The following is an 11,326-nucleotide window of genomic DNA, read 5'->3' as shown; positions in this document are numbered from 1 at the left end:
TAGACACTCACACAGGTAAATGTCAGATGATACAACTCAAATATACGAAGAGAACAGACAATCAAACATACACACATTCACAAACAAAAGTCAGCCAATATAAATGAAACGCACAGTCAAGATTGATACAATATTTTAATACACATTCCTGAAACAACCAGATTCATCAACAATTTATTTTTCTAAATCATGATTTGATTCTTTTCAAAGTATGATTTTCAATGTGTAACCTGAAGAATCAACACAATTCATGAATGCATAGTATAAGGGGGACCATAACACTTATCCCATAAGGCTGTGCTCTTGAGCTCATACAGTCAGCAGTTAGAGAGTTGACGTTACTTTCATAAATATTGTCCATAAATATAATGATGTATATATATATACTGTGTTCCTCCAGGAAAAAGATAATCTATAGCTGCCCAGTTTCCTGTATATTCATTCAGTGGTTTCCTTGTACCAACTAAATAAATACAACTCAAAAATGAACTAAACTTGACTAAATGTAAATGTAAATTATATTGATAGTTTTGACAACGAACAGAGATTTACAAGACCTCCGACATTATTTTACTTCATTTAGGTTGTATTTAATCAAATGCATGTAAAGTACTAATTTTACTTCTAGATGAGAAACAAACCAACTTAAAAATCAAGAATATATAAATAAGTAAACATAAAAACAGATGAACAATAGAGGCACAAAAAATGCCCATCACTTAGAAGTAGTAGGCAGTATTTTTCACAATTTGTTTGATCTTCTGAGCTCCTGGACTTCAACACTAAAAGACTAACCATTTTGGTGTAACTGAAACAGATTTTGAAAGCAAACACAAACATACACACACACACACCCTCCCCCTTTTATCTAACTCTGAAATATCAATGTCAACTGAAATTCAGTAAACCAAACCTATCTCCAGTCTATTCACTGAAAGATACAAGGCAAACCTGCATTCAGGAATTAAAACAGAATTGTACATTGACAGACCTCCATTTGAAACTTCGAGGTTGTCATCGTGGATCGATCAAAGCATCATTGAAGCCTGACGTAAAACCATGATGACAACCGAGAAGTTTCAAAAGGAAATCTGTCAATGTTATTGTAATTCAATCTGACGACGATCTCTTTCCTTTCTTTCTTTATTTGGTGTTCAACGTCGTTTTCAACCACGAAGGTTATATCGCGACGGGGATCTCTTTCCTGCTTTGATGTGGTTGCAAACAGACTGAATTGGTGCTGTTCTGCCCACATACTACTTTCAGTTCACTTACATTCAAGGGTCAAGTCCCAAGAATTTTGTTTTTGTATTCCTATCTTACCACTCTTGCTCCTGGGGTTTTTTTTTTTCACATACATTTCCCTTTTCTTTTTGGACTGGTCTCTAGACAGCAAACTCAAAACAATTTTCTTTCCAACCCAAAAGCGATGCTTAGAATTGACTGATGTAGCCCGAAAGAATTCATGCATCAACTTACGTCAAGCAATCCACGTCATCACTTCGCATAACTTTCGGTCTCTGTTTTTTTGTGGGCCTAATATATACATCTCTTACTTGTAAATGACCCTCGAGGCTAACCGAGACAATTTGAGCGTGAATCAATGCGCTTCGCCAGCAGGTGACCAATGAGTAGAATTTCCGGTGTTCATCGAGGATTGATAACCGTTATTCTGACCAATCACACAATCTGTTACATTCTTAAGCTATCTTGATTGAATTACAATCTGATTTCAGGGTCCCCACCGGTTTTTAGAAACAAAATTCCATGACTTTTCCATGACTTTCCATGAGCCTCAATAACATTTTCCATGACTAGATCCACAGGTCGCCATTTCCGAACATGCAAACTTTTTATGTCTTGTCACTGCCAGTTTTAACACTGGCTTGCTTTGCACTGAGTTTGAGTCAGTTTCTACGCAGTGTCTCTTTGACAAGCAAGTCAAGCATTTGCTACGCAGTCAGATTATCGGTAATGTTTGCTGGTCCTGCATGTCATTTCACTAAACTGGACCACAGGCGGAAGGTATCGTTCACTGGACCACTACTTTCATAGAAAGACTTTAAAACTTTCTATGAAAGTAGTGGTCCAGTGAACGATACCTTCCGCCTATGACTGGACCAGCCACTGTTTGTATCCATCTGCACTTTCGTAAATTCCGTTTCGTAACCGTCACTGTGACTTGACGAACTGTCATTTTTTTCACCGCGATACACAGTTCATTGCGAAGATCTTCCTTGGTAATTCGTTCCAATTCCGCATACTTTTTGTTGTCAAGAAACAACTCGAAAGAAAGTTTCAAATGGCTGGGCGACGAAAATAGCCGTTGGCGTGCTAAAGGTTAATTTTTTTTCTCTTATTTTTGTTAAATTCCATGACTTTCCATGACTTGAATTGAAATTCCATGACTTTCCAGGCCTGGAAAATTAAAAATCAAATTCCATGACTTTCCAGGTTTTCCATGACCTGTACGAACCCTGTGATTTGAACATTTGCATGGTGTTGGCAAGTATAACAATAACAGTATGTTTACTTCATCCATGCCTACCTGTTTCATTTTTCATTTTTTCATTTTCATTACTTTATTGTCCCATCGCTGGGAAATTCGGGTCGCTTCCTCCCAGTGGAAAGCTAGCAGCAACGGAGTCGCGCTACCCAAGTGTCTGCGTGTTTAGGCGTATTCAGCCACCTGCACTTATGGCAGAATGACCAAGGTCTTTTACGTGCCATTGTGATGACACGGGGGTGGGACATGGCTTCCGTCTCTGGGTCTGCACATACAGTTGACCCGTGCCCGCCCCGGCCCGAATTCGAACCTGCGACCTTTCGATCACAAGTCCAGTGCTCTACCAACTGAGCTACCGGGCCCCCTGTAGCAGACATGAAAACAACAATCATCAAGGAAATCACAGAAGTAAAATACAATAACACAAAAGAAACAAGAAACACCTACAAGCTCTTCTAGATGAAGCACTTCCAGCTGCATTAAAGGCAGAGTAAGCCTCCCGTAAACCATCACAGATACGGTCAGGCTTTTACACACAGTACAAACACCCTTTGATTTAAACACTCACCAATTGAGAACATCCTAGGTGCCCTCCGTAAAGAGCGAACAATTTTCAAAGAATTTATTTTTGCGTGGTTTATCTTACCCCTGAGCCATCGTGAACCCGTGTGATCCAGTTTTCCTTTTTCACAATGCAGTCGTCAGTTAGTCATGAATGCGACTCGATGTGAGCTTATCTACAATAGCACGTTTTTTTATGCACGAAACAACGGCTGTGGTTCACAAGAACTCTAGCGATGGCTTTTGACTGTTGAGAGGAACGGCGATTTGCACTGATAAACCTTCGTCTGCTACGACCCTTGCATGACCCTGCTTCCGGGCTTTTCTTTTTTTTAAACTTTCACAACTTCGAATTGTTCTGATCTTGTCTTGATGAAAAACGAATTCTTTTATGATTAAAGAATGTTTGTGTAACAAGCTGTCAATTTATTATTTAGATTTTAAAAGTTAGGTCAAGCGCAAAAACGAGGCGCCGTTGTTGTTAACGAACAAGTCTACGAAAATAAATTCTTTGAAAATGTCTCACGCTCGACAGAAAGCAGCCAGGATGTTCCCGTTCGGTGAGCGTTCAAATGGAAGTATGCTTGTACTGTATTTAGACGCTCGGGGAGCTCTGTGATGGTTTACGGGAGGCTTACTGTGCCTTTAAGGGACAGAGTATACAGACAGAGAATTCATTTAGCGTTTACACTCATTGAAGTTCTGACTGAGATCTAACTCCTGAACAACAGTGAATGATTCGAGTTCCCTTCAAAAACGGAAAGAAGAGAAAAACATATTTCTCTGAAAAGACAAAAGTCTTCCCTTTGGTTTGGTTTATCTCCATCTGTCTAACAAAGGCAAATTGACAGCATTTACATATTTTAACTTGCTCAACACCCCCCCACAAGAAGAAAAAAAACCACCCACACTTGCAGAAATATGTTTTACTCTTTGCTCTGGAGAAAATTGCCTCCACGAAAGTAAAAGCAAACATCAGTACATGCAAAAAGTCGAAAATTGTAAAATATGTATATATGAGAACAAAGTATTGGTTGCAAAAAAGTCTAGCACACAAACCTTTGCAAGCAGAACAATGGGAGACAACTGCCTTTATAAATAGCAACGAAGCATACTTGATACAAACAGATAATTCTGAACAGAGGCCAATAACAAGACATGTTCTGAAAATGCAGGGATGTTTTGTGGAATAGGCAAGTTACAATTATCCATACTTCTGCAAGACTAGGTAAATGTTTCTTCACAACTCGGTGATAAAAACTTTGTTCAACAACTTTCAAATACATACAGTTTGTTCAACAGACTCAAACAAAGTAACAAACTGCATGGCAAATCTTCCCATTTCAAGGATTTCAATGAAAACCGAATGTAGCAAACAAATCTGAGAACAAACGTCTTGCAAAGAACAATGCCCAAGAACCTAATGTTACAGCTGACACAACACAATCATGCAAAAACTAAATCAAAATTATGAAACGTACTTCAAAAAGCAGTGAGAAATATACAGAACATTGCAGATCTTACAAGCAAGAGAATGAAGATTTGCGCTGATGAAGGTATTAGATCAACCCAGGGCTTGACCACGCCAGGTTTTACCTGATGAATTAAGCCAAGTCTTTCAACAGCGAATCTAAATTAAAGCACTTATAGTAACAGACTCAAAGTACAAATAAGCCAACAATGTATCGTAGATTCATACACTGATTTCTCATCAAAGTAAGTCTTTCAGCAGACAGACGATCTAAACTTAAAGCACTAACACACACAAAGTACCAATATGCAAGCAATGTATCATACAACACACAGCAAAAATGCACCACCGATCACTCGTCCAAGTAAGTCTGTTTCCACTCGCCGCGACCTTGATCTGGCCCCGACCTTGGCCCCTGGTCATCCCCACCCCCAGGATACGATCGAAACAGTGGAGGCTGTGCCATACCCCCTCCCGGTCCCCGCTGAGAGTACAGGTAAGACACCCCAGGCACTGACGACGTAGGCGCAGGGTGAGGGTGAGATGGCAGAACAGGCGCTGAAGGACTCTTGGCCTGAGATGTTGGGTGACTGACGTAGTATGTTGCCGAGGACGACGCTGACCGAGGGAACGGCTGACCTTGAGAGGGCGCAGGCTGACCTTGGTTGCCGTGGAAGGGGTGGGTTCTTTGCTGGTAACGAGGTGGGGGAGGTTGCTGTGAGGGTCTGGATGAGGGTGGTGGGGCTTGATGATGGGGTTGTGGCAGCTGCTGTGAAGGGTGATACAGCGGAGGATTTGGATTGGGAGCTGAGCGAGAGCTTGGCACTACGTTGCCTTTGGCAGAGGAGTACGGTGGTGGCTGTGTATGTCTGGGACGTTCCGTTGCCTGACTGGAAGCTGGAATAGCTGGCTGAGCGAACACGGGCCCTTGATGAGCCCTGCTCCCTTTCTGTCCCGGAAAATTCTCTCTGCCTCCACCCCCTCCTCCTCCTGAAAAGTCTCTCCCCCCTGGGACTGGGAAATTGTCTCTACCTCCCCCTACTTGCACAGGCCCGTGGTCCCTTCCCCCTCCTCCATGACCGTACCCTCCACCCCCTCCCCCGTGGCCATACCCCTCCCTCCCTCCTGGAACGTGAACAGAGGGCGGGGCAGCACCCGGACGTTGCCCCACAGGCAGCTGACTTCGACGCTCGTTAGCGTACCCCCCACTCAACGACCCCAAGCTGCTGGGCCCTGATTCATCACCAGGGGAGCCAGCATGTGCAGTGGCTGGACGGAAATTTCCGCGTGCAGAGTGGTGACCCGGCTCCGTGGGTGAAGTAGGAAGGCTGTGAGAAGGCGGCTGGAGTCTTGTTGGTCCGGCGAGGACGACAGGATTCCCTGCTGCTGACTGGGGTCTGAAGGGTTGTACTGTTGCCGGGGCAGGCACAGCGGCAGCATATGTATCGCCTGTTGCGGTGTGGGGTGGGTATTCACCCACGTCGCCCAGTTTGCGCCACACCACCTGGCAATGAAAACACGCAATGGTCAAGAACTGTGATGGGGTTAGATGTTGGCATTTTGGACAACAACATACAGTCAATTATATCAGTCAATTCATCACATTCACAAGCACATCAACAGTCTGCTACCATACACGCACACATGAATGCAAGGGACTCGCTCAAACACACACAGGAATATCTAATGCATGTACACACATACTACTCACATTACACATCTCCCTGACAATTGCTTTTTCAGGATCTCCCAGGTCCTCTGTTCCAACAGGGTCCCGTGGACGTTCCAACTGCTCATGGACTTGCAACACCTGCAAAGTTTAACATGCAAAGCTCTACAATACTCCATATATAATCAAAGTGCTTCACTTGAAAAAAATGCCCAGCATTTACTCAATTAAACTAAAGCAACACAACAAAAACAGTTTCTCCTGATAGTAACATGCTGCAACCATGCGTCACTTATGCAATTGATGTTACAAAGTCGTGCAAATATCCTTGATTGTCATAGCAAGGCGATCAGAAGACCAATATTTGGGCTCCAGCTGCTTTGCAGGCAGAAGAAGGGAAGAGAGAAAATATGGTTTAAAAATCTTACTTACACACAAGTACATGCTAGGCACAAGTACACTTCTTGCTACTGGAGTATCAAAATAAAAAGAGATGCACACAAAAATGTTGCAGAGAGGAGCATACTCCTTTCAAGCTAACATTTTTGCCATTCATAGATATAGTGCAACAAGCAAGAACATGCTCACTGTACACACAATTACATTCTCATCAATTTACACAGGAAAACAAACCTTCATCGCATGCACCACGGCCTCTGGTTTGTTCATGGAAAACGAAGGTGTTGTCCTGCCATGACCAGAAGGACCACTTCCTTGCCGACTATCGCTAGCATGCCCAGGCTTTAAACAAAGGATGCAAGTACACTTATTTTCATGCAGTACAACATTTTCACTTCCAAAAAATGTACATATACTTTTGCTCATAAAAAGACACAAAGAACGAAAGATATATATACATGTACAACAGACTTACACAGAGAGGAAGAAGTGCAAACTATGAACAAGCATATATATATATATACACTGACTTTTTCAAATGACAAGACTGCCATTTTTGGACAGACTAAAGGCATTACACTGGAGTATGACAAAAAAGAGCCGCATGTCAGAGACCAAAATGCTTACTTTCAAGTTACATGCATAACCGAGATATTGGTAAGCAAATGAAAAATAGATTTTAAAAACCACAAAGAACAAAAAAAGCAAATACTTATACGACTCACCTTTGTTAACGGTAATATGAATCAGAAACAAATTATCTTTCCTCTAGCTCAAAAAAATAATTATGTTCAAGAAAACAATGATTTACAAAATCAGCAGACAGGAAAGTACACACACCTGATCAAGATTGGTGTCCAAACGACGCCCGGTTCCATCCTGATCTGCTGGGTGGTAGCCATCCGCTCCGTTTCGCTCCACCCTCTGTTACGGCAGAAAGATACAGTCGAACCCACTTAAAACGAACACGCTAGTTGCGAATTTTGACTTATAACGTATTAGTTTTAAGTTCCCAACTGAATACCTCATTCTTCATGCTTAAAAAAAATGCTTAAAACGAATTCTTTATGACGAATTTATGCTTATAACAAGCACTTTTTGGATTCCCAAGCATGCATAATGTCTGTAATTTACTCACGCTTATGACGAAATCTTTAAACTCGTCCCGAGATCGACATATCATGGGAATTTGAGAAGTTTGAATACATGTGTCAAAGTCTTCCCTTGCGTCGACTGCTTGAACCATTGCTCAACCGATCACTGAATAAAGTTAAACTGATTACACTGTACTCACAAAACAATTTCAAATTTAGAATCAAAGTGATTGATAGCTCAGACACTGAACATGAATGACTGACTGACGTTTATTTCCTTCGCGAATACCAAAAACGAAACATCAATGTTTTGAACGGGAGCCATTGCCAAAAAATATAGATGCCAGAGTGGTTTCCCTTGGACAAGGGAAACCACACTCTCAACGTTTGCGTTCGCCGGTTCGCGATAGTTTATCAGTCAGTCAGTGCTTTCGATTTGGATTTGAACATCATGTTGCAACAAAACAAAAAAAAACTAAATTGGCCAAGGTTTGCTACCCGTCGCCAAGGTAAGTGATTCCGGACAAATGATAGGAACACCGCTAATGTGGACAGTGTCAGTGTGTGCGTGTGTGTGACCAAAAACGTAACAACTGGATGAAACATCTGTGTGCTCACTCTCACTCAAACTCAACAATCATCACTCAACATGAGACACACATGAACATGTAACTGAATATGTCACTTTATTGTCTAAACGTGAAGCAGCATGAAAGTTGCGAAAGAAACAAATTGAAACACCATAAAATGTACAAGACTTAAAAAAAAATAAAAAATCAATCAATTTTCTTAATACGAATTTTGGTTAAGACGAACTTTTTTTCCGATCCCCAGTGATTCGTCTTAAGCGAGTTCGACTGTACATTTAAGTCTGTCATGCGTCAAGTTTTCCAGTATAGACAAGATCTCCCTTAGCTTACGTGCGACAATATTCCTTTCTTAGCAAGCATTCAACAACTGTTATGCCATTCCTTTTACCCCAAAAATAATGTGTCCATAAAAAAAAATCATATTACAATTTGCAGATGCTCAACTAAAACAACTATCTTCACCAATAATTTGTCAGAAACATGCAATTTACCACACATTTGACAAAAAAGTGTTCTCATTATGTCAACAAATCACCTACAAAGCTAATACTGTTAATAACATTTACAAAAATTACTTTTCCCTATCAGCTATAACATAAATTTAGAATTTCAAACTTTGGTTATTTGATAAATTTAGAAAATAATTTGTTCTCACCTGTGCAAGTTGTTTTTTCTCTTCCTCTAGTCGCTGAATCTTGAGTTCAAGCTGCCGCACATATGCAGCAGATGCTTCTGAAACCAAACAGTATTTAATTCAGAACTTAGTAGTCTAAGCCTACATCATAGGGATCTTCATTTCTTGCCTCAAATATATTTATTGAAGTGTGCTGCAAAGAAGGAATCATACTTAAAAAGAAAAAGCAACTGTTTAAATCTTTTGCGAATGGGCCAGATTCCTTTTCTCTCTATTTTAGCAAAGCACAATAAAATGTGTGAAAGAAACATAAGCTTGATCAAACTTGTTACTGTAGCATCGCAACGAACCTTCCCGACACGCACACACACACACACAGCAGATTAGTTTTCCCACTCTTCTGTTTGACCATGTCAGCCTAGGGGAGACAATTATACATTTGATTTGCAGGCAACAGCGACGGGCGCAGTGGCGTGGTGGTAAGACGTCGGCCTCCTAATCGGGAGGTCGTGAGTTCGAATCCCGGTCGCTGCCGACTGGTGGCTTAAGAGTGGAGATTTTTCCGATCTCCCAGGTCAACTGTGCAGACCTGCTAGTGACTTAACCCCCTTCGTGTGTACACGCAAGCACAAGACCAAGTGTGCACGGAAAAGATCCTGTAATCCATGTCGGAGTTCGGTGGGTTATGAAAACACGAAAATACCCAGCATGCCTACTCAACAAAAGCGGAGTGAAGCTGACTATGCTCTCAGAGTATAGTTTGGGGAACCCAAATGGGCAAAGAGCTCACATGTAACCAGAAAATTCTGGAACGCTGAAGAAGAAGCAGGCAACAGCAAAGTAAACTAATAATAACTAGACTTGTTTCAAAACCTATCTAGAAACACTTTTGCTTGACATATTTATAGTTAGTACAAAACATAGCAGTAATATTTCACTTTGCACCCTTTGTAATTCTACCGGTGGCTTTTCTTTAAAACATTTTTTTTTATCTCACTTCAGCCATTTATCACTTGAATTTTTAAATCAAATTTTTTACAATTTTTTAAGTTTATTATTTTCATTTAAAAAAAATTCTTCTGCAACTCTTACCATTTCCCTGTTGCAAGGGAGTGGGGGTAGGGGTTGGAGTGGTCTGTCCATCACTATCCGCATGAGACTGACCCATCTCCTCGTGGCCTGGCATAGTACCATTACTGCTGCCATCCCCATCATCTCTGTCACCATTCATCTGGCAAACGAGGACAAAACACACTGATGAAATTGAATCTCTGTCTGGCATACAGCTCTAATACTTGTTCTTAAAGCATAGATTGCTCTTTTGACAGATTATATTTGTTCAAGAATAATACACAACAAGTCGCGTAAGGCGAAATTACTACATTTAGTCAAGCTGTGGAACTCACAGAATGAAACTGAACGCACTGCATCTTTTCACAATGACCGCAGTCCGCCGCTTGTGCATAACGGAGTGAAACTGACGAGCATGTTCAGCGCGGTAGTGGTTTCGCTGTGCTGCACAGCACGCTTTTCTGTACCTCTCTTTGTTTTAACTTTCTGAGCGTGTTTTTAATCCAAACATATCATATCTATATGTTTTTGGAATCAGGAACCGACAAAAAATAAGATGAAATTGTTTTTAAATCGATTTTGGAAATTTAATTTTGATCATACTTTTTATATTTTTAATTTTCAGAGCTTGTTTTTAATCCAAATATAACATACTAGAATGAATACCCGCTTCGCCGGGTAGCCGGCTTCGCCGGGAAGAAGTACTTAGAGCCGTACGCCGGCTTCGCCGGGTCCGAACAATGGACCCGCCAAGCTTAGGTCCCTCCCAGATTCGTGGAATGGGAACAGCACGAAAATGATTCAGTGGCCATAATGCCATTTCTGACCATATCGAGTAACATCCTTGTCGACGAATGTAACCGTGTTAATCACCTTTGGAGGCGAACTCCACTCAAACAGGACTGAGCAAGTTATGGCTTCTCAAAGGAAGGCCAGTACATAAAATTACACAAAAGCCGCCAGACCACATCACAAACAGAACTGAACAATGCACAGGTGTTGCTCACATAGAGACACACACACAAACACACACACACACAAAAACACAGAGAAGCCGTGTCTATAGAGAGATAGATGACAGTGTATTTTTCGCGTGGCTATAAATGGATTCGACCTTTGCACTTTTACAGTGAGGATAATTTACGGGTCCAATTTACGTTCTGTACACTGCGTTGACCTTCTAAAAATAGTAACAGTAACAGAACGCCGGGAATATCCGAAGACGCTCAGCGCAGTGGACAGCGCAGTGACATTCTAAAAATAGTAGTAACTTACAACTGAACGGGAAAGCCACACAAAGGAAGGGAGATAAACGCCAAACACTGGGAGAA

General features: G+C 41.4%; 1 protein-coding gene across 1 annotated transcript; it reads right to left on the bottom strand.

The window, feature by feature from the left end:
- Positions 1–118: 118 nt before the first annotated feature.
- Positions 119–10,155, bottom strand: LOC138951792 (basic salivary proline-rich protein 1-like). The gene is made up of 6 exons (XM_070323344.1): positions 10,017–10,155; positions 8,946–9,022; positions 7,447–7,530; positions 6,841–6,948; positions 6,250–6,348; positions 119–6,042 (listed from the first exon to the last, which is right to left on the bottom strand). The coding sequence occupies exons 1-6, from the start codon at positions 10,153–10,155 to the stop codon at positions 4,891–4,893; spliced, it is 1,659 nt and encodes a 552-aa protein (XP_070179445.1). The 3' UTR covers positions 119–4,890.
- Between the last annotated feature and the right edge of the window lie 1,171 nt (positions 10,156–11,326).

Source organism: Littorina saxatilis, linkage group LG17 (genome assembly GCF_037325665.1).
Source record: "Littorina saxatilis isolate snail1 linkage group LG17, US_GU_Lsax_2.0, whole genome shotgun sequence".
Classification (NCBI taxonomy): domain Eukaryota; kingdom Metazoa; phylum Mollusca; class Gastropoda; order Littorinimorpha; family Littorinidae; genus Littorina; species Littorina saxatilis.
Note: the sequence above shows the minus strand (reverse complement) of the source record. Positions and strands in the feature narration are given on the sequence as shown.

What these genes read in the sequence shown, in the direction of transcription:
- LOC138951792 (XM_070323344.1), bottom strand. Translation starts at nt 10,155, where the DNA reads ATGAATGGTGACAGAGATGATGGGGATGGCAGCAGTAATGGTACTATG. An exon ending in TGGACACCAATCTTGATCAG is followed by an intron (nt 6,949 to 7,446) that starts GTGTGTGTACTT and finishes CTTTGTTTAAAG; the next exon opens with CCTGGGCATGCTAGCGATAG. An exon ending in CCGTGGTGCATGCGATGAAG is followed by an intron (nt 6,349 to 6,840) that starts GTTTGTTTTCCT and finishes TAAACTTTGCAG; the next exon opens with GTGTTGCAAGTCCATGAGCA.